The 23,922-nt window shown below is 45.2% G+C and overlaps 1 protein-coding gene and 1 long non-coding RNA gene across 8 annotated transcripts in view; one reads left to right on the top strand and one right to left on the bottom strand.

The window, feature by feature from the left end:
- CPSF6 (cleavage and polyadenylation specific factor 6) overlaps positions 1–4,748 on the bottom strand; it is a 31,335-nt gene extending 26,587 nt beyond the window's left edge. For 3 of the 7 annotated variants that reach the window (XM_044755584.2, XM_044755583.2, XM_070494711.1), the window contains exon 1: positions 4,581–4,738. In XM_044755584.2, coding sequence (XP_044611519.1) covers positions 4,581–4,640 — 60 coding nt within the window. In that variant the 5' untranslated portion in view covers positions 4,641–4,738. Of the gene's footprint in view, positions 1–4,580 lie in introns of all 7 variants that reach the window. The other 4 variants (XM_044755586.2, XM_044755585.2, XM_070494710.1 and 1 more) reach the window with 4 other exon arrangements.
- Positions 4,749–4,845: 97 nt separating this feature from the next.
- LOC123279885 (uncharacterized) overlaps positions 4,846–23,922 on the top strand; it is a 34,042-nt gene continuing 14,965 nt past the window's right edge. The window contains exons 1-2 of the long non-coding RNA XR_011497036.1: positions 4,846–4,940; positions 12,684–23,826. This is a non-coding gene — a long non-coding RNA (uncharacterized lncRNA). The remainder of the gene's footprint in view (positions 4,941–12,683; positions 23,827–23,922) is intronic.

Genomic DNA, 23,922 nt, shown 5'->3' with positions numbered 1-23,922 from the left:
GTCCGTCCATGAATTCCTATGTTGACACCAACCAATTTTCCATATTGACATGATTCTACCAATATTTAGGATGAGCCATTTTGTCTGGTAGTTGGACTGCTTCCAAGTGGTTGAAGTGTGATGCTAAATGAGACCATGGTCCTGGGGTTTGATCTCCATGTGGGCTAGTTAGCTTCGCTCTGTTCCAAGGCCACAGCCTGTACTTCTAGCCCCAACGGTATACATTTGGACGTGGTGAAAAAATATTAATGAATCTGAACACATTTGCCGCCATTACTAAAACTGCAACTCAAAGCACATACTCTTGTAGCATAAGTAATCTTCCTTTCCAGCTTCAGCATATTACACCTATCCTTCACATTAGAAAAAAAATCCTACTCTCTGTTCCCACTTTAAAAAGGGGGAAAACATGCATATTCTGAAATTATGCCAACTGTGTATCACAGGTCACATATAAAGAATGTGAACTCTGAAAGTCTACTGAACAAACAAAATGGGGTCTACTTTGTCAAAGAGAAATGGTCAACAGTGTCAAGTTCTATGTAAAAGTCTTTTCAATTAGTACTTTTGGGAAATTTTAATGGCATTCAAAAACAAAAAAAATCAACATTACGCCCTTTAATTATTTCAGGTACCAAATGCTGCCCAATCTTTACTATCTACTTTTCACAGTAGTTAATCACCAATAGAGCTGGACTTTACATGTAAATTCCAGTAAGCAACAGATCTTACGGTTTGTTAAAAAATCCACTAAGTAATTTTTTCATTCCCGACATTCTAAATCACTACAATCATTCTAAAGGCAAGGTATTCTCTCAAGATTTTACACTTCAAGATTATGTTCTACATGATATACAAGAAGCTGTTGCTAAGCCAGAGAAAACACTTAATAATAATATGGCTACTGAAATAACCAAAATTCTATTAGGTCCCTAATTTTAAGGCCATGTTTCTCAACCCTTTTTTCATTATCACTGCCCTCCTTACTCCAAGGAGTTATTTTTAGAGATATTTCCCCTAATCACCTCCCATAAAATTTTAGTATCAGAGATATACTGTACTCCATTATTGGGATGCCCATGATATAGCTGTACTACACTCTTCATTCTCCCTGACAGGCCCAACACCACATCTGGTGGTCTTAAACTGTAATGTATAATACCATTCCTGAATTATATGATACTACCAGTAATGGCACAGCAAAGGCCACTTGTTTCAAAGACCCTCTATTTAAAATAAATAAATAAAAGGAATTTAATATTCATTTTCATTTAGAGAAATATAACCAAGGGGAAACGTTACATTTTGTACTTAAAAAAGAAAGAAAAATACTAGCAAGCAAAATCCAATAGCAAATAATCTAATATGTATATATCTTTTTAGGAAATACATGATTTTCTGATTTTGTCTAATTATGTTCTGAGTAGAAATCAAAATTAGTTTGTAATCCCCATAAAAAGTTCAACTAACGGTAAGGGAAGCCAACTTGGTATTAAAAATATGCCACATAAACCACAAAGTGGACAATTCACAGGCAGCTGAATGAACCACACCGGTAAGTAATAAAAACTGAGCGAGAAGAGTTCTAGCTCCCCTGAACAGCTCAACCTGCCTCACTCTTGACCTTACTGACTCCATTTTAAAGGGTTTTCTACTAAACACAAATTTATCAGAAATAAGGTTTCACTGATAATTGTCTAACAAACTTATTTTCCAAAACTGGGTAGACAACTGGCTGGAGCAGATACACGATGACGGAAGTCTAACGATCAGGAACTAAAGGCAAGTTGACTTAGCAGGATGTCTAGGTCCATAACTCGTGAGTGAATTTTGTTCCAGTCACTACCCAAATACATCTTCACTGCAAAGTTGGGTGGTCAGACTACGAAATCAGCACTGCCATCAGTGACCTACTGCCAGACAGAGCAATAACTAAATCCTACAGCAAGAGCTTTTGGTCCCCAGACAAGGAAAGTACACACTACTTCTACGCACACAGTGTAAGCTTTCCTGAAGTGCACAGAATTTTTGACTTTCCTCTCCCCGACCAACAAAATTCTACATCTAAAGATACACATAAAAGAGTGGATTCTATAATACATCACCTGTCAGAGTATTATAATTATGTGGGTGTCTCTCACCCCCACTACAGTGCACTCCAAGGGTAGAGACGATCTAAACGTTATAAGCCTCCTTGTTAGCATAAAACAGATACTCAAGAAGTATGTTTTGAACAACGGAGTTTTAAAATTTTTTATTCAGTTTTGGTCAAAATTAAAACTATAATTATTAAATACAAGACTAGTAAATATTACACTTGAGTTCAAATCCCAGTTCAAAGTAAATCGATACAACTATGGAGGCTGAAACAGAACCTCTTTCTTCTCCACTCCAAATTCAAGTAATCTAGAGGTTTGCAAGTAGTTCACCTCTCGATCCACTGGAGCAACTGTTCTCAACTTGGTTACATCCAAAGACCTTCCATTTGAGAACTAAAGAGAACCCGCAACGAATCGCCGAGTCCCCTGTGCCTTCTCCTTTCTTCCACCTTATTCCCCACTCACAAATTCATCTGGTGAAGAAAGGAACTCTACTACAGTCCACCACCTTATTCTCACCTCATCCCCAAATTAAGGTTTCTTCTGAAACAGCTGAATGCCTCACACTTTTGGAAATAGTTTTATATTGTGCTTTACCAAAATACACACACACAGCTTCATAAAAGTATGACCATTTAAAATAGAAGAAAATGGAAAATACATAGATTAGAGAGAATTTCAAAGTATACAAACGCAACTAAAATTGCAGCTCACATTGAAGAACAAAGTTTTTTTTAAATGTTTACAGCAGTTTAAAAGCCAAAAAGACTGATTATACTTGGTAAAACATTTCACTCAACTACAATAAAATAAAAGTCATAGTTTACTACAGCAACCAGTAGAAATAAAGCCACCTGCTAATGAAAGAGTGCAAATTAAATTAATCAGCAATAATTTTGTAGTTGCCTCTAATTCTGATAAAATTTCAGAAAAATATTTCAATGAAAGTAACATTTTAAAAAACAGGATGAACCATGAAAATGACCAACTATCCTTTTGTGGCCACATTTTGTACAGGAATTACCACAGCAAGCAGATTACAAAAGCCAACGATATGCAAAACAACAGAAACAAGGCCTCTGTTTAACCCCCCCATTAATCTATCCAAAAGTATAACGATTTTTCTGGTAAGATCATACAGCTACGTGCGAGATAGAACGCTATAGGTACAAGCCAACAGAAAATCACCTTCTGAAAAGAACCCTCTAAAGTAGTGTATGGGGCCACGAACTTCCAACGTCTTCCTAGCCCCCGCTCAGTCGGCGCGGGTCGGTGCACGGGGATGAGCAGGGCCCCCTCCACCGGCCGTGCAGCCTAGAGCAGGCCCACCCCAAAGCACGCGCGAAGGTTACAGGACACCCCACCAAGAGGCCCTGAAGGAAACCCCAATTCCTCCTTTTCTGCGGATGGAAAGGCAAAGACGGCCACTACTGAGCACAGCCTTGGACCCGGACCGCAGGGGCGGCCCTCTTTCGGATGGAATGCGACGCTCATTCAATAAACACAGGGAAAAGAAGTTTCCTAGAGCGCTTTGTCTGCTGACCTTAAAAGCACGAGAGCCCGCGCAGCCCCAGATAACGCTCCCGCAGCCCGGGCATCGCACGTCCCAGCACAAACGCAGCGAGACCAACAAAGATGCTACGGCTTAACGTTTCACTACAACGGGTTACGTTTAAACGTTTCAAGGGGGCGGGACACGTTTAAAGCCAACTGGAAATTGTTTTCTTTTCTAATATGTAAACCAGGGCACCAAGCCATTCCTGGAAAAAAAAACAAAAGGCGCGGTGAGGATTTCCAGCTTCCCCTGTTTTTAAAAAATCCTGAGCCCTAGGCACGAACAAGATCCTCAGTGGAAGGGGCAAAAACCCAAAAACCATGAGCCCGTGGGATTTTATTAGGCTTCTCCTACGGACCTGAAAAATACAAAAAATAAGGCCTTTCGGGGCGCCGCAGGAGGCACGGTTCTGTCTCCAATGTGTCACGACGCGAGGGGCGAAGGCGGGTCCCCGCGAGGACGCCCCCGCCCGGCCTCGCCCCGCGCCCGGGGGCGGCCGCGTCCCCGGCCCCGGCCCCGGCCCCAGACCCCGCGGACGTGCGCGCCGAGCAGCCTCCGCGCGGCCGGGAATGGGGGGGCGGTGGGCACAAAGGGCCCGGGCGGGCCGGGCGCCCCGAGGCGAGGCCGGCGGCGGGAAGGCGGCGCGCGCCCGGGCCCGGCCTCCCTCGGCGACACGCGGCCCGCGCCCGGCCTAGCGCGGCGGGAAGGCGCCGCCGCCGACAATGCGGCGCGGGCGGCGGGCGCGGTGAGGGCCGGGGCTGCACGGGCCCCACCTCCGCGCTCCGGCCCCGCGCCCGGGCCCCGCGCCGCCCGCGCAACGACGCGGTGGAACGAGGGCCGCGGCCGGCGGCCGGGAGGCGCCCCGCGCACGGCGCCCGCTGCAGCCCCCTCGCCCGCCCCGCCGAGCCCGCGCGGCGCCCGCGTACCTGGTTGAACTCCTCGCCCACGTCCGCGTAGATGTCGATGTGGTCCACGCCGTCCGCCATCTTCCTCGGCCTCGGCCGCCGCCTCCTGCAGGCCCGCCCGCCGCGGCAGAGCAGCGGGTCGACGGCGCGGGGCGGGGAGCGGCGGGCGCGCTGCGTCACTTCCGCGGCCCGAGGACGCGCGCGCGGGCGGGGGGCGGGCTGGGGGAGGCGGCCTCGGCGGGCCGGGCGGGCGCTTCCGGGGCGCGCGCCCGAACGTCTCCGGGTCGCGGTCCCTCAGCGCGGCCGGCGGCGCCCTCAGACCGGCGGGCCGGGTCTCGTCTCCGCCCCCCGGTCGCCTCCGCCCCGAGCGCGGCTCTTCAGGCGAGGCTCCCGGACGCGCGGGGGTCGGCGGAAGGCGCGGGCCGGGGGCGCACGCCCCGCAGCGGGGAGCCGAGGCCGAGGCGGCGCGGCCGCGGGGGCCGGCCGGCGCGTTTCCCGCCCGGCTGTGGTCCGAGGCGTCCGCCGGCGGAAGGCCCCCCGCCTTGCTGCTTCGCTCACTTAACTAGGCCGCCAGCTGGAGCGCGTCTGGGGGCGACGGCAGGGCCCCAGGAGGCCGGGCCGGGGCCTGGCGGCCGGACGCACGGACCCCCTCGGGCCCTTCGCGGCCCGGGGCGCGTGACCCCCGCTCCGGTTCCATCCGGAACCTGCAGAGTCGCGGCGGCAGCGTCGGCCCCGCAAGGAGGGAGGTTGGGGAGGGTTAGACGGGTTAACAGGCAGAGCCCCGCGCTGCTGTGCCGCTGGGAAATAAGATGCCCTGTTTCCCGGGGGCTTCAAGGCAGCAAAGAGCCGCTTAGGATCCGGGGCGAGGGCGTGTGTTCCGTGGGTGATGGGGTCGCCGCAACAGCGGCCCGTCAGATGCCACGTCCACCGCGGAGCCTGGGGGCGGGTTGCCCTCCCCGGCAAAAGGGACGTTGCAGAGATGCTGCAGGATCCTGGCGGAGGGAGAGCCTGCGGTGTCCGGGTGGGCCCGCGGTGATCCCGAGGTTAAGTGCGGGAGCGGGGCGAGGGGAGGAGCCGTGAGGGTGGAGGCCGTCCGTGTGCCTTCACCGCCCCTAAACCGGATGCCCCCGAAAAGGCTGCTTTCGGGCCGTGGGGTTTTCCCGCTGGCTGCTTTATAAGGTGCTCTTCTCGTAGGTTTGATTTCTGCTCCTGTGCTATGTATGTTTGGGAGCGTGTTCCTTTTCATTTATGGTGCTTGAGATACACCGGACCTCTTGAATGTGTTGATCAGTGCCTTTCATGGGTTCTGGGAAATTTTCAGCCGTTACCTCTTCACATGCTGCTTCTGCCCCCCCTTTCTTCTCTCCTTCTGTAACTCCAATTAGGTGTCTGTCAGATCTTTTCCATCCACTGTTTCTCTTACCTTCTCTTTTTTTATATTTTCTAGATTACTAATTCTCTCTTCTATGGTGTTAAACTTATGTATTGAGCTATTTTGGGGGGGGGGAGAGGGAATTTTAGGTTCTAGAATTTGTACTTGATTCTTTTAAAAATCTGTTCGATTCATTATTTTTCTTTAAAGATTGGCACCTGAGCTAACATCTGTTGCCAATCTTTTTTTTCCCTTCTTCTCCCCAAAGCTGTCCAGTCCATAGTTGCATATTCTAGTTGTAGGTCCTTCTAGCTGTGCTATGTGGGACGCTGCCTCAGCATGGCCTGATGAGCCGTGCCATGTCCAATCCCGGGATCCGAACCGTCGAAACCCTGGGCCGGCGAAGTGGAGCACTCGAACTTAACCACTTGGCCCCAGGGCCGGCCCCTAGATTCATTTTTATAATGGCTAACTCTTTGCCAAAATTGTCAATCTTGGCTTTTATCTCTTTGAATATAGTAGGCATCGTTGGTGCCCAGTCTGGGTCTCTGATAGGTCCAATATCTGGAGTCCCAGTGGGTCTGTTGTAGGTTCTTCGTTCTAGTTATTTGTTGTGTATTGTTTAAGCTGGTTCTTGCTCCTGTTGTCACCTGTCTTTGTATGCTGGACATTGTAACAGAAACACTTGAAACCCTAGTGAAACATATGATGATTTCTTTTCCCCACAGAGGATTTCATTTTCTTCTGGCCGGTGCCTCAGGATGCCAACAAACAGGATCACTCTAATCCAGAGCGTTGGGCACTTGGGGGGACTGATTTAGTCTGGTTCACTCCACCTTCCAGGGTGCTGTCCTTCTGAGGACCAGCTGAAAACAGGTTTACCAGAGTCACCACTCTTGACAGGTCCTAGACTCCATATTTTGTTCCCTAGATTGCTTCTGAATCTGGAAATGCCCCCAGGGCAAAAGTGCTCTGCATGTGTGGACCCTGTCCTCTTCTGCTTCTTGGCCAGCTAATTTCTCACTCACTACCTGGTTAGCTTTTGATGATTTAAAAATGTTGTTACAGGGTACCTCCATACTTGGCAATGTTCAAAAAATGAAATATTATTATAGATTACAAAGGGTAATGTGTAATAATAATGACAACAATGACAAAAAACTCTACCACTTATTGAGTACCTTCTGCATACCAGCCTCTTGGTTGGACGTCTTATAGTCCTTAATGTAAGTAGAGGAAAGATTGGAGACTTGGGTTCTTGTCCTGGCTTGACAACTGATGAGCCAAGTAACTTAGACAAGACCAACCTCAAGTCCTCCATGAAGATCCCTCTCAGTTCTTAAATTCTGTTATTCAAATCTACATAGAATTGAACGTCCAAGGCACCTTGGGAGGAACTTGCTGGTGGTATGTTAAATGTTGCAGAGGAACTTCCTGCTAGCCCACCTGCGTTAGTTTCCTATTGTTGCTATGACAAATTACCACAAATGTAGTGGCTTGGAACAATGCAAATTTGTCATCTTACAGTTCTGGAGATCGGAAGTCCCAGACGCATCTCACTGGGCTGACATCAAGGTGTTGGCGGGGCACTCCTGGAGGCTCTAGAGGAGAATCCGTTTTCTTGCCTTTTCCATCTTCTAGAGGCTGCCCACATTCATTCTTTGGCTGTGATGCCCTTCCCACAGTTGCATCACTCCAAGAATATAAACAATATAAAATCAAAGTATTTTAGAAGAGTGGCAAAGAGGCTGGAAAGGAGATAAATAATGTTCTAAGGTTCTCTGTACATCTGCAGCTTCTCTTTATAGAGAACTTGCTCTCCGTTTCCTTGCATGCGGCTGTGCGACACTGGCGTCCTCAGCTCCAGAGTTCAGATAACCACCATTCCAAAAAATGGCCAGCTGTTTTAGTTTCAGTTACAAAATCTAAGGAGAAAGCAACTGACTAGCTCAGTTTTTATCGGAGTCTACTCCTAGTCCAATCAAGTTTGTCTAGGGGTGGGGTGGCAGAGTGAAAACGTGGCTTGCAAATTCTACTCTGTCAGTTAGGAAGGGTGGAGAATTGTCAGTGAAAGACGGTTGCTTTGAGCTAAGCAGACACCCCAAAGGTTGTGTAACACGTTCCACCTATTGGATGGCAGCACACAGACGAAGGCCTGATGGTTGGGAGAGGCAGATTCAAATCCATAAGTATTTAATACATGCTGTCATTCTGGCTTGCTCCAAATAAGCCAATGTCATAATCTCTGTAGGAACATGATTTTGGTTCTAAGAGACCACAGGCCATAGTTTAGCCCTGTGGTCCCCAATCTTTTTAAAATATTCCTCTCAGTATGACCTTTTTAAACATGCACCCATAATATATGAATATGTAAATATTTTATTAAGGCATTTCATGTGAACATTTTTATACCATGAACAAACATGCAAATATAAAATTTTAAAGAGTGAAATGAACAAGATTTTTAAATGTCTTGCTAATCATAATGGCTTCATATTATCATTAGTGGATGTAAATCCATATTTCAAATAGTCGTCTTGAAATTTTTGAGCCTCCTCGTGTCAAGTCTGGTTGTTTTCATCTCAGTATGTGGCTGACAAGAGTTCGTACCAGAAGTGGACAAGTGTTGGCTCTGCCGTTTTCTTGTATTTCGCTTGTACTTTCATTATTAGTATCAGTTATGAACCATGGTTTCTTAGGATTCTTTTTAAGACACTCAGGCGTTTTGTGATGGTTAGCTTAGTTAAAACTGGAAAATATAATCTATGAGTTGATGTAACTGGACTCTCAAACTGCCAGCTGTCATAATATACTATCACGTGAAGTGTATTAAGTGCCTGTGTGAGGAATCCCTTTAGAATCCTCTGCATTGGAGGGGGAATCCCCCTCTTTCCTCAGGATTGCCCTCAGTGAGAGGGATTATGTAGAAAGTGAAAGAAGTTAATGATTCAAAGCTCCTCGCTTTCATGGGCCCCTAATCCTTTCCATTCCACTTTCCCCTCTGTCATACATCCATCCTTCGTGTTGGATGGGTGTTGGACTGGCAGCAGGCATCTTTTGGGATCTAAGTGGAAGCTGAGTGGGCTGGTGCATTTAATTTGGGTTTAATGGAAAAGATGTATGTGTAAGTTATCGTTAGCCTTCCTGATGTAGGAATGCTTTCCAGGAATATTTTTACACTGCCGACTCATCTGGCTCCTGGGACACGAAGATGCAAGGCCAGAGGTCAGATCGTGATCTGAGTGTGTCCAACCATGCTGGGCACTAGGAGGATGGGGGTAGTGGAGGAGAAACAGTTCGAAATGTATGGAATCAGATACTGTTCTTTAGAGAATTTGTCTAAAGAGACATGCAAAATTATAAGTGGAAGATTTGGTTCTCATTAATGCCTAGTCAAAATGGAAGTCTCTACTGGCAGGAATACACTAAATAATGAGGCATATAAAATTAACAACTCACCACACATTTTTTCTTTCTTTTTTTTTTTTAGATTGGCACCTGAGCTAACAACTGTTGCAAATCTTTTTTTTCTCGCCAAATCCCCCCAGTATATAGTTGTATATATATATTTTTTTAGTTGTGGGTCCTTCTAGTTGTGGCATGTGGGATACCACCTCAGCGTGGCCTGATGAGCAGTACCATGTCTGCACCCAGAGTCCAAACCGGCAAAACCCTGGGCCACCAAAGCAGAGCATGCAAAGTTAACCACTTGACCACGGGGCCAGCCCCCCATTTTTTCTCTCCTTATGAGAAAATCACATGAAATTGAAATTTCTGTGTTTCTTTTCTTCTTCTAAATAACAATTTGCTTTCATTCCTTATTTTGGATTCATAATTTTTTGTTCTTTTTCTTTAAGAAAGCTCCCAAAATATGGTTGTATCAGGCCACAAAAAACCTAGATTCATGCCTGCCACATACCTGAGTGACATGAAACCATTTGACATATGAATTGAGTAAGGACAATAGTGTCAATTCATATATTAAATAGTCGTTAAACTTAATTTTTCAATTTTTTAAATAAAAAATATAAAAGTACGTGGTCTAATATGTTTCCATATCTCAGTGACGAGATTTGTATGCTCCCCTTCAGAGACAGTGGGTCAAACCAACTATTTTGCTATGGTTGAATAAGAAAGGCTTGCTGCACGCCTAGAAAAATGGGGCATCCCACCCTCCACTGCCTCTCCTTGAATTGGTCACTCACACATTTCAAGCACTGCACTTCTGTCACCAAGTTCTGTTAGACCGAACCATATAAAATTGTAGTTTTTATAGGTCAAAAATGGTCTAACATTGGAAAATTCATAGGTTCACCATAATATATCATTTAGGATGCATTCAGCTGCAAGTAAAAGAAACAAGACTCAAATTGACATAAACAATAAGGAAACATATTGTGAGGATATTGGTGAACTCACAAAATTGACTAAAAGGGTTTAGAAGCAAGTTTGGAAAACAGGCAGAAACCAAAGAAGGCAAAGTAGAGGTTTGAGACCCAACTGTGTCATTTTGACCCAACTGTGCCATTTTGGGCAAGAGTTACTTAACCTCAATGGGACCTGTTGAAAAAAATGGGGATAATAATATCTACCTCAAATGGAGCATTAGGTTAAGGATGAGAGGAATGGAAAGGGGCCAACAATTATTGAGCATAGAGTAATGTGTGCCAGTCCCTGAGATGAATGCTTTATATGCATCAACTCAAATTAGAAAGTATATGTACAGTGTGGGGGATGGGGGAGTTGGTAATCCTTAGAAGCACAGATATCACTTTAGCATTCTCTGGGAGGATGTGTCAGTCACAACCTAGCAGGAAAGAGATGGCACACTCAACGGGAAAAATGGAGGAGAATTTAATGGAGTAACCATTTATGAGGGTGTGGGCAGAGTTAGGAGACACCAATAAAGGATGATGAAGCACTGTAGGGCAAGCCTGAAGGGACAAAGGAGTAGTCAGCAACTAAAACTCAGGAAGAGACGTGTGAGAGCAGGTGCCCGACTCTGCTGTGGCCTGCCGTGGAGGCACAGTGCAGAGCACCTGGAAAACAAAGACCTGATATTACTCTTCTCTTGACCTTAGACCTCCTAGTAGGGCCTCCCATCAGTTAAACCCAACTGGAAGTCAGAGGGAAAGAGGTACCATTGATATGGTCCGAGAAGGTCACCCACTGGGGCAGAGAGCAGGGTGGAAAAGGGTGGAAAGTGGATTCCCAGGGGCAAAGGAGAATATCTAGCACAGAAAGTGTAGAAATGAGCAAAGTTACCTCGTATATATGTTCTCTTGTGGGATCAGAAAGATTTAATCCACCTTTTTGGAGACCAGGGACTTCAGAGAAAGGATCTTTCTAGGCTGGGCTTACATCAGAACCTGCCTTGTTCTAAATTCTAGCTCAAGGGTGATGAGATTACAGTGTGTTAGTCAACTCTGATTAAGCCTTCCACAAGGCCAATTCAGTGATTAAATTAACAGTGAGCACTTACACCAGTTTTTAAAAATGTCTGCTCGTCACTCAAAGTCAAGAAGAAATGTTGCATCTCAAGAGCTAGGTAAGCTGTTATGGAGCATGGGTTCTGACTAGCAAGCTGCTGTATCCCAAACTCCATCTCATTTTCATGGATCCTCCCCAAATTAAGCTAATCCTGCCACTCACCCCTTTTTCTGTATGTGGTCTCTCTTCTTCAGTAAACAATCCCGATTACATGGGGCCAGGAATGGAACTACCTAGATCAAGTTACAAACTCTCTGCACTAGCCTCCAACAGCATTAAGATTGGCCTTGGAAGCAAGCAGAGCTGAAGAAAAGAACGTAGGTGATGAGGAGAAGGAGGAGGAGGATAAACCCTTCTATCACACTTACTATTCTGTGAATTCCTTGAGGTCAAGGAACACATTTTACTCATCTTTATATTCCCATAGCATCTGGAAAAATGCCTTAGTTGTATAAGGTATTCAATGAATCTTGACTTAATTTAATCGGTAAAAAGAATCAACAAATTTCAGAACTGAGAAGGATCTATGAATCCAAGTCCCCCCTTTTTTTACAGAAGAGAAAACCTAAACCTAAATAGGTTGGTGGTAGAGCAGTGTTGGTCCCACTATACAAATCTTTGAATAAACAGGCAAAAGTAATTGGGACTGAAATATAGGGGTTTACTAGGTAGTGTTGAAAAGAATGAAAGGAGGGGCTGGCCCTGTGGCTGAGTGGTTAAGTTCATGCACTCCACTTCGGTGGCCCAGGGGTCACGGGTTTGGGTCCTAGGTGTGGACCTAGCCCCGCTCGTCAAGCCGTGCTGAGGTGGCATCCCACACAGCAGAACTAGAAGGACCTGCAACTAGAATATACAACTATGTACCGGGGGGCTTTGGGGAGAAGAAGAAACAAAAAAGAAGATTGGCAACAGATTTTATCTCAGGTGCCCATCTTTAAAAAAAAGTGAAAAAAAATGCAAATTGTGGAAAAGCCTGGGCTCATTCAGTCTCAAACCTCGAATTTTCCTTTAAATATTTCTCAAATACTTTCTGTTGTACTATTATCCTGACCCAGGCCTTCATCACTTACATCACCAGCAAAGATAATCTATGCAAGTACTAATTTCACAGTGGGGGAAAGTGACTTACTCTAGGTCATAGTTAGAACGGATGCATTTTGTTCCCTCCTTAAGAACCATTTTTGAATTTTGCCTGAAGTGGGAATGGAATCCTGATCTACTGGGAAACACTGTTGCCTTAGTTTTCCTCGCTTCCTTTGCAGCTAGGACAGCATTGTGACCTGGTTCTGGCCAGTGCAACCTCGTTGGAATTCTGCTAGGAGCACAGGAGAAAAGTGTTTGCTTTCTTCGTACGTAGGATAGATATAAACTTTCTCCCTGTCCTCTCCCTTTTTTCAGCCTTGAATGTAAACTTGGTACCTAATGACCTTATGGCAACCATATTGCAACCAAGAGGCAATAAATATGTAGGCAAAAGCCAGCATGATAAAGAGAGTAGAATAGACAGAGATAGCCTGTGCTAAAGCTCTGTTCTGGAGTATGATAGAGCTATTAAATAACTTCAGATGTTGTTAGAAAAAAATTATATGTTATACTGTTATATATGTTAAATACATTATTCAAAAAATTAAAGGTAACCTCCAAAATCAGAGAGACATGATATATAGCCTTCACACCAGGTGAAAAAAGAAATTTTTGCTAATCTAACTGGAACCAGGAAAGGAGAAAAGAAAGAAAAATAGAAGTATAAATAGAAAACACAAAATAGGATGATAGAGTATGTCCAAATACATCAGAACACAACCAGTGCATCTCCAACTACACTCACCAATTAAAAGACTTAGGTTAGGGGCTGGCCCGATGGTACAGCGGTTAAGTGCACATGTTCCACTTCAGCGGCCTGGGGTTCACTGGTTCAGATGCCAGGTGCAGACATGGCACCACTTGGCTAAGCCATGCTGTGGTAGGCGTCCCACATATAAAGTAGAGGAAGATGGGCACAATGTTGGCTCAGGGCCAGTCTTCCTCAGCAAAAAGAGGAGGATTGGCAGCAGTTAGGTCAGGGCTAATCTTCCTCAAAAAAAAAAAAAGATTATCAGAATCAATTTGATGTTGAAATCGTCCAGAAGACATAGCTAAGCAAAGACTTGCAGGAGGGTTGAAAATGAAGGGATACGAAAGGAGCAGCAGGAAATACTGGCTGAACCACAGAGAGCATGGCTCTATTAAGATCGGGTAAAAGAGAACTTAGCCACTAATAAAAATAAAGATAGGAATAGATCCTTTAAAGAAATGTAGGAATGCATGAAAAAGTACAGGGTAGAAGAGAAATCACTGTGTAGAGGCAACTACTGTTAACATTTTGGATATTTTCTTTGAATATTTTCCTTTGCTTTTTCCATGACTGGAAATAGCTGTGTAGTTTTTTATGCCATAGAAAATTAATATATGATAATTATGGAAAAATTTTGACAATGCCTAAAAGTAAAAAGGGGAAAATAAAAATTAGCCTTATACTCAGAGCTAATCCTATTACCATTTCACACATATCTTTCCAGATATTTTGATGCAAATGTATAAATATACATCTTTTTAAAAAAATGGCATTGTAATATATGCCCCCCTTTCACCCAAGGATATAATGTAAAAATCTGTATCAATAAATATTCCTCCGTATCGCTTGAATGCATATATATTATCCATTGTGTAACTGTGCACTGACATTTCTCAATGCACATTCTCACAAAGTTGAAATAATACTGTGTATCATTTTCCATCTTGCTTTTTTCACTTACTATAAAATAAGCAATTTCTCATGTTATTGAGATTTTTTTCATAAAGATAAATTTGAATGATCAAATAATATTTTATGTCTGTGCATAACTGACTTAGCTTATTACTCTATTGTTGAATATTTAAGTTGTTCACAATTTTTCACTTATAGATGCTGCAACAATAATCACTTGTCAGAGTAATTTTTTTTGGTTAGGAAGATTCACTGAGACAGCATCCGTTGCCAATCTTCCTTTTTTTGCTTGAGGAAGATTAGCCCTGAGCTAACATCTGTGCCAATCTTCCTCTATTTTATATGTGGGTCAACGCCACAGTGTGGCTTGACGAGTGGTGTAGGTCCTTGCCCAGGATCCAAATCCGTGAACCCCAGCCACTGAGGCAGAGTGTGTGAACTTAACCACTACACCTTGGGGCCAGCCCCAGAGTAATTATTTTAATGAGACTTAAGTCCCCTAGATTTTCCCCCAAAGTTATTCTAAATTCAAGGAAGTCATCAGCAAGGCATTAATTGAATGTCTAATTAGTAATTAATACTTATACAATGAGCATATTTGCCCTGGGTAAGTCAAATTTATGATTTAATAATGTTGAATTGAATTGCTGATTACGTCCTTCATAGTACAGTCAATCTTCTTAGGAAATCTATGTGGATAAGACAGTGGCTTCTGTTTTATAAGATTTCAGCAGCTTCTTACAATTTTTAGGTGTTACAGCCTTTTCTAGTTGCTTCTTTGCTTTTTCGTTATTTAATGGGGCAAATCTAGGATTTATTTGATGCTAAGTCTTTGGTAACATGATCCCCGATTCGCAACATTGTTCTTCCCTGAATCTCTGCTTCTCTTCTTCCTGAGGACTGCTGGGAAGGCCCCGTTGCCTGAAGCTGTGATGTCCCAGGAATCAAGGGAGCAGGCCCAGCATGGGGCCACATGAGGAGCTGGATCTGCAGACTGAGGGGGAGGGGCAAAGGCAGACATTAGAAGTCAGAGAATTGTGCCAGGACTTGAAAAGCCAGGAACAGAAGAGAGATTTGATGCAGAGTCTGCAGTCTGGGCCTGTTTCTGCTGGCTTTCTTGCATTTACCTCCATATGGTGCAAGGAGTGGGTTCAGAGTCAGGAACAGCACTGTCACCCACAGGCTCCTCCTCACCCCCCTCACCTTACTTGCTTCCATGGGTTCGGTGGTGTCACAGCTTCCCTATGTTCACAAGGAGGAGGGCCCTGTGTTGGTTTCCCGTGGCTGCTGGAATAAGTTACCACAAACCCAGTGGCTGAAAACAACGCAGACTTATCATCTCACAGTTCTGGAGGTCAGACGTCTGACGCGGGTCTCACTGCCTGGAAGCGGGGTGTTGCCAGGCCTGCGCCCCTTCCTGGAGGCTACAGTGGAGAGTCTGTTTCCATGCCTTCTCCATAAAAGATCAGTCCTCGGACTTAAAAGATGTCTAGAGGAAACCTTTGGCTGTGTGGTTGCTTGCATGGAGGCCACCAAGCCTGTACCACAGACGTCCCTTTTGAAAACTAAACAGCCCCAAGGAGGATACGTTCTGCAAAGCCCACTTCAGATCTGGCCACAGAGAAGTATGGACAGGAAGACCCTCCCATAGGACAACACCTAGGGTCATGGAGAGGAAGGGAGAAGGATTCAAGGGAGAGGTTCCCACCTCCCCCGCCCACCCACTCCCAGGCAGCAAGAATAGCAACGCCAAGTGGGATAACCTGGGAATTTACTCCAGTCCCAGGGCAGGGACACTGCAATGACTGCCCTGCTGGGTTTGGTGACTGCTGTGGACCACAGGCACCTGGGTCTTCCCCATTCGTCTCTTTTTCAAGTAGATTGTTTTAAAAAAATATATTGGCTATCCCATTCCTGCTCTACAACTTATAGCAGAAAGATTGGAGGCAAGGAACTTGTCTTCTAGTTTATAGGCTGCCAGACCATAAGGAATTATATGTGGACGTCCAGAGATTGTGATTTAGCAGGATGCAGAAACTGGATGGGACTTTGGTGGTTTCTGACCCCAGGGAGGAAACAAATGTGTGGAGGAAGGGTGCATGTGGATATTGGGGTGGCTACAGGGCAGAATAGGCCAGAGACCGTTAGTGGCCCCTCAATAACTCTTCTTTCTTAGTATTAGAAGTCTTGGCCAGCCTGGTGGCGTAATTTGTGTGCTCTGCTTCAATGGCTGAGTGTTCAGATCCTGGGTGCAGACCTACACACTGCTCCTCAAGCCATGATGTGGTGGCATCCCACATACAAAATAGAGGAAGATTGGCACAGATGTTAGCTCAGGGACAATCTTCCTCACCGAAAAAAAAAAGGAAAAGGGGTGAGCCCAGTGGTGTAATGGTTAAGTTCTCATGCTCTGCTTTGACAGCCTGATGTTTGCAGGTTTGGATCCCAGGCCTGGACCTGCGCACTGCTCATCAGGCCATACTGTGGCAGGCGTCCACATACAGAGTGGAGGAGGATTGGTACAGATGTCAGCTCGACTACAGTCTTCCTTAGGCAGAGGGGGGAGGATTGGCAACACATGTTGGCTCACGGCCAATCTCCCCCCTCCTCACCCCCCCGAAAGAATGGAGATTGTTAAAAAAAACAACAACAACAACAGAGTCTTCAGCTTGGCGTGTGGCTGCCCAGAAAGGCTGTATACTTCCCAGCCTTGCTTGCAGCTAGAGGACTCGCGTGATTAAGTCCTGGGTAATGGGATCAGAGTAGCGGTGATATTTGTGGCTTCTGGGTGGCACTCTTCAAGGAGTAGCATACCCCTTCCTCTTTTCCTTCTTGCTGGTCAAAATGTGATATGACCTTGAGCCATGTGGGACCGTGTACACCAAGAGAGCACCCTGTGGATGGCGGAGCAACGAGATGGAAGAACTCGGGCCTGACGCTGCGGAGCGACACAGCTGACTTTCACAGGAAAGAGAGACATCCTTTCTCCTGTAAAGCCAGTGCAGTCGCGTGTCACTTAGTGATAGCGACGCATTCTGAGAAATGGCTCGTTAATCGATTTCGTTATTTTTATGAACATCACAGAGTGTAGGTACATAGACCTAGATGGCACAGCCTACTACACACCTAGGCTCTAAGGCACAGATTAGATTATAAGATTAGATTATAAGATTATATGGGACCACGGTTGTGCATGTGGTCTGTCGTTGACCACGACATCGAGATGCAGCACTTGACTTATTATTTTAAGCCTATCTGTGTGGCTGAATCTATCTAACTTTCACAAACATGTCGAGTTTCAGGTGCTTTAGGAAATTTCTCATGAAAAGTGTCAAACATATACAAAAGTTGAAAGAATAGTATAATAGCTTCATGTGAACTCACCTGTAGCTTCAACAACTACCATTTCATCTATCTGATTTCAGCTAAACCCACAATCCCTTCTCTCCACTGGAGTATTTTGAAGCAAATCCCAAATATCATATCATTTCTTCTGTAAATACTTTAGCATGTATTTCTAAAAGATAAGAATTCTTTTTCAAGAATAAGAGTTTCAAATGCTTTTGAGTAAAACAAATGCCGCTATCTAGTAGAGTTGAGCATATCTCTTTAACATTCAGGAGAATGGTCCAGCTTGAAGGTACTGCCTCAAGAGGCATCCTCATGTGGATGGTGTTTAAGGCCTCGGCAGTAGATGAAATAACCCAAGGAAACTGGTTGAAAACAGAGGAATTGCATCAGTTCAGACGAGCACAGTTTTCTTTCCCTGGCGTCAGGCAGCATGGGGAATTGGGAAAGACGGGGTAAATGCACAGGGATAAGAAGATTTTGTGGACATTGTTTCCACTACCCAAAATCCATTCCTCATCTTGATTTGTTTCTTTTTTTAAATATTGGCCCTAAGCTAACATCTATTGCCAGTCTTTTTCTTCTTCTTCTTCTCCCCATAGCCCCCCAGTAAATAGTTGTAGATTCTAGTTGTAGGTCCTTCTAGTTCTTCTATGTGAGACACAGCCTCAGCTTGATGCCTTGATGAGCAGTACTAGGTCTGTGCCCAGGATCCGAAATGGTGAAACCCTGGGCCGCCAAAGCAGTACATGTGAACTTCACCACTCGGCCACGGGGCCAGCCCCCCATCTTGATTTTCTTTGGAGACAACCACCCTAGCTCCAATCTCATTTTGTAGGTCTCAGTTATTTGTTCAGGGTTGGTCATGTGTGCTAGTCACAGTTGATGAGATGCAAGGAATGTTTGCTGAGACTTCTAGGAAATCCTCTCAGCTCTTCAGGAACTACTTGCATCTGCCTGGATGGTGTGGTGTGATGGAATGTGCTGGAACTGCTGCTGTCGTTTTGTTCTCATGGGAGGATTCTAGAACTACCCGAGGGCCTTGGTGTAGAGACAGGGGATGAAGCCAACACTGAGTGGACAGATGGAGAGAAACCCAGTCCTTAATGACATGGTTTGTGCTGCAGGTTCAAGCTTCTCCCAGCCAGCCTTCAGTCTGAATCTTGGAGTTATGAGTCATGAGCTAACAATTTGACTTAGTTGTTTCAACTGCTTTACGCTGGATTTTCTGTCACTTGTAATACAAAGCATTCTGACTGATAGAGTAGGCTGTGAGGTCAATGTTTTTCAAGAGCTCGAGGAACCCCAGTGCTGGTCATCTCAGTTTTAACATGGGCAGGTGATATGTTTCCGTAAGAAAAATAACTAGATTATGTCCTCTGCTCAATATATTTCCTTGGTGTTCAGTAGCAATAACCGCATAGTGCGTTTTGGCAGACAGGTGGATTTCCTGCAGGCTTTGTCTAGTGGCTTATGGCTTCTACAGCTACTGGCCAGTTGCAAGGGGTAATGTGGTGCTTAAAGGTATGGGTAAGTAGCAGATGTGGAACCAGCTGCTGTGAAAGAATGTGTTCTGGGTAGAGAAATGCAGTGAGTTGTGTATAAAATCTGCTTTGATTATTCTCTGTAGAAGCACAGCGTGGAGGTATTGCTCTAAGACGTACCTGACACACCCAACCAGGTGGACAGCAGGATGCAAAATTATATCTTTTTGACTGGTATCCTTCAAAACAGCAGCCAAACTGATGTGAAAAGTTGTGGGGGTTTTTGGGGATAGTTCTTAGAGGTGGATATTTCTTTGACAAAGTATTGGGGAGAAGGAGGGTGGACGCTGTTAATGGAGGGCGAGAGCAGGAGACAAAACGTGCCACGTTGATGAGGGATACCTCCACCTTCACAGTTATGTTGCAGTCACGGGGCCATCATCACCTAAATGTGGTTTCATTCTGTAGCATCGACACTTCAAGTAATCATTAAACAAAGAGTGCTCAGTGGCTGGTGATGTGGTCAATTACCAGTCACCCCTAAATGATTTTCCTACATGCAAAAGGGGGACTCTCTTTTCCTTTTTATGTTTTGTTGAGAACAAATGGCAGCCATGAGGACTATTTGCCAGAAAGAGTACTCACACTTTCCAATGAGTTATTTGCCAGGGAAATTAGCTGAGGTCACATATCTCTTATTAGGTAAATGGAAGACAGCTTATGAATATTTCAAAAAAGCAATTTACACCTATTTGAATTTAGCTCAGAGTACTACGGTTTGTTAAAACTCCGTAGACAAGGGCCTGTAGAAGGACGACTTATTTCCGTTTTTAAGTACCCAGAACCTGGCATTTTGAGAAGCCAGAAGGGATTTAATATTTAATTTTAAAGTATTTATGAATATTTGCGTTAGCAAATCAAGCATCTTTTTTGGAATTTAGATTCCAGGGTAATAGGATTAGTAACTACATTTGTCAATATTAGGGTTGAGAGGGGCAGCTGTCTTAGAAAAAGAGGGCAAAATAGCCCAAGCTGTGGGGGGGACCCCCGGAGACAAGAGTACAGAGCCCCCTGCTGGCAAACACCAGCAAAGAAGGACAGAGACTGAACAGAAGCGTTGACGAAACGCTGTTGGAAATAGTGAGGTGGCTTAGAAGGCGAAGGTTCAGGTTGACAAGGCAGACTGGGTCTGTTGTCACCCATGGCAGGGGAAGCTGAGAGCCTGCAGGGCTGGAGGGCCTTGCTGTGTCCTGAGCGACAGGCGTAAAAGGCTACCCAACTGCACAAAGGAAGATTGCGGATGACCTGAGCAGGAGTCAGAGAATCAGTCCAGAAGCAGAATGAGCAGCCAAGTCACAGACCAGAGTTATGAGTGTCGGTCTCACGGGGGATTAATGGATTGGTCAGCACAGGAGGGGCAGTGCAGGTCTCAGGGGCAAGTTTTGCCAACAATTTGTCCAGAACTGGAGGGAGTTTTTAAGATGGTAGCCCGCGAAAGTTCCTGGCTAGGAACCCAAAGTGCAGGTTCATCTAATATCTACCTTCACCCCTGTCCCCACCCCCGGCTTATTTATGAAGAATACTGGGAGCTGTGGCTTTGCTGTGACCATGGAACCTCACAGAGCTCACTATTTGAGATCACCACCTAATACAGCTGGGCCCCTAACTTCTGGACCACCCTCAGGCATCCATCCCATTTCCCTGAGGGCAAGGACTGTGATTTCTAAAAAAAATCTCTTTAGCTCAGACCCTCCCTAATACAGTGTCTGGCTCAGAGCAGATGCTTAATCCATATTTGGGAAAAATGGATTAATCATCAGACCAGACCTGTGGGAGGCCAACAATCTGGTGATGTCTCAGAAGGGTAATTTACTTATACGTTCATTTACTTCTCACTTTATTTCCATTATGTCTTCTTTCACAAGGGATTTGGAAAAGCTTATAAGCATACGTATGATCAAATAGAAAATATAAATAATAAATGAAGCCAGGATCGTTAGAAACATACATTAGACAAAAACAAGTCAGCGGAGAGAAAGAGTTATGCAGGCAATAGGGCTCCATATAAGTATCTGAGCCACAGATTCAGATTTGTTTTCCGCTGAAAAAATGAAGGCCAGCCTTAGTTCTCTGGACTACAAAGGCAAAGCATTCTAGTTTCTCACGCTTTTACTGGAGCTTAGCTCTAAAATAAATCTCTGGTATGGGGCTCTGTACCTGGAGACTGAGTGATGTAAACACAGTCCTCAACGATGTTCTTACAGCAAATCCAACAGGGCTTTTCTAATATCATCTCACAGGTGAAACCTGAGGCCCGTCCCATAGCGCAACTCATTGAAAGCGATTTTATCGGAGACCAAGGAAATATGGTTTAACACTGAAACTTTCTAAAATTTTGGCTGACTCAGAGAATACATCTAGAAAATCCAGATGAGTGCAAGTCCTTCAGACAATTCTCCGTTAAGATCGCCTCCTGGAACCAGACTTTTCATAAGGGTTGGGAGCAGGTCATTGGAGTTCTGTCTTCTCTCGAGGCCTGAAGGGACGTTGTTCTATTGTGTTCATTTAGAGTGGAAACGTATACTACAGCTATCAAAGGAGATTTTTTTACAAGCTTTTATGAAGATTGAGGCATCTTACCAAAACCTCTTCCGGGTGGGTGACTCGCTAGCCCTCTCTTCTGGTTGTCTGTTGCTACCTAGCAAACTGTCTTAAAACCTCGTGGCTTAAAACAACAGTGGTCATTATAATTATTTCTCATGGTTATGGGGGTTGACTGGGCTCAACAAGGCGGTTCTCGCTCAGCTTTTCTCGTGACTGGGTCTGGAGTCATCTGCAGTCCTGCTCACGCACACGTCTGGTGCGAGGCTGAGAAGACTCAGTCAGCCGGGGCAGGAACAGCTGGGCTCTTCGGGCTACTCAGTCTCAGTGTAGTTTCGGCACACGGTCTCTCACACAGCATGGCTTCAGGAGAGCTGGACTTCTGACATGGTGGCTCAGGAAGAGAGAGAGAGAGAGAAAGAGAAGCAGGTGGAAGTCATCTGCCTCCTTGACCTAGACTTGGAAGTCACACACTGTCATTTCTACCACATTCTATTCATTGACGCATGCACAAAGTTCTGCCCAGGGTCAAGAAGAAAGAACATAGACTCCAGGAGATATTGATGGGGAAGCAGCAGGGTTTGCAAGAGCATGTGGGACCAGAAATATTGTTGTAGCCATCTTGCAAAATACCACCTGCCCACCGTCCTCACTTCAAAGGGCCGCTCAGGGAGAACCTGGAACCAAGCAGGATTGTCCTGAAGGCCTACTCTGGGCCTTCAATAAGTGAACAGATTCAAGTTCCCCAAGTCTTTGTATCATAGAATGTAGAGGAGGGACTTAGCATGCAAGATTTTCAAAGAAGCTTTTACCAATCACTCATCAGAGACAGTGAAAACTGTAGAATGCTCCCATGAAAAGTCCAGTTTTGAGTAATGTTGAAGCCAGTCCTGGTTCATGTCTCCAGCAGGGACGATGCAGCCCGGTCACCAAGTGTTTTTTTGTCACTCGAAGAACAGCTAAAACATGTGGGAAGGAGGGAGCTCATAGTCCTGCTTTAAGCCCCTCAATATAGCTATCTGGTTTCCTGGAGACAGATCTGTCAGAAGACAGATACAGATTCTTGCTAAGATATTCAAATGCAGCTTTTGTGTAAGAACCAATAGATAGGAGTTAATACTGTGCTCAGGAAGCTTAACCCAGAGTCGTTCATTCTCGTCCAGGGGTAAAGGCAGAGGAGAAGTAAATTAAAAACAAGCAGGAAAAATCAACTCTATAGTTCATTTATTAAAAATTTTAAGTTATGCCCATTTAATTCCAATAATGTGAGGCCACTAACAATCTGTTATGTTATTCTTGATAATTTTTTCCATTAGGTAGTAGTATAGTGTCTGTGCTTGCAACTTTATTGAATCTTCTATAAAATATTGGTCCAGAAATCCTCAGTCTGACATATTTTAAGGAAGAAATAGGCATAAAGTTTTTTGGCCCTGAGCTAACACCTGTTGCTAATCTTCCTCTTTTTCTTTTCCCTCCCCAACCCACTCTCCACTCCCCACCGCACCCCCGTACATAGTTATAGGTCCTTCTAGTTCTGCTACGCGGGACGCCACCTCAGCATGGCCGGGTGACCAGATGAGCGGTGCTGGGTCTGCACCCAGGATCCGAACCAGCGAACCTCGGGTGCCAAAGCAGAGCGCGTGAACTTAAGCACTCGGCCACAGGGCCAGCCCCTAAGCATGAAGTTTAAATGGAATGTTTAACAACTGGGTGGGTCTGCATTTTGGAGGAGGTCATTTAGAACAGGCTTTGAATAGTTTTGACAGCAGCAAGTCCTTCACCTGATGCTTTGTTTAATTTAAGCCTTCTAACCAAATGAGATATGTGAGGAGATATTCCTGGGTACCAACCAGTGAAGACCTTGGAACTACAAATGTCAGTGTAGTCTTAGGATGATACTGGCAGGAAGGAGGCCTCGCAGGTCAGCTGAGATTTGTGCATATCTGTGCTTACCATAAATAATTATGTGCCCAGATCCATCTTCTTCATTGGTTCTGGCATCCCACAACGTTCATGAAAGTGAATTTTAGGCAATAGGGTTACATTTGAGGAGATCCCGTCTGATCTGTCCGCGTTCCTTTTGCACACCACTGCACCAACCCAGGTAACGATCAGTGGAGGGTTGACTGAGCTCCCAGGACTCCAACTCCACCAGCCTCCCAGGTGACGTCCTGAGACAGTGCTTCTCAGACCCTCCTCCTCAGGCTCGGCGGGCATGCCCTTGAGGTAGGTAGGAAGACCAGGAACCTCTGTTCTCAGACCCCTGGAGTGGGTGTGGTAGATGCTGTCCATGTTTACCCAATACTTCCTTGGAAATAGAAC

This window comes from Equus asinus, chromosome 22 (genome assembly GCF_041296235.1).
Source record: "Equus asinus isolate D_3611 breed Donkey chromosome 22, EquAss-T2T_v2, whole genome shotgun sequence".
Lineage (NCBI taxonomy): Eukaryota > Metazoa > Chordata > Mammalia > Perissodactyla > Equidae > Equus > Equus asinus.
Note: the sequence above shows the minus strand (reverse complement) of the source record. Positions and strands in the feature narration are given on the sequence as shown.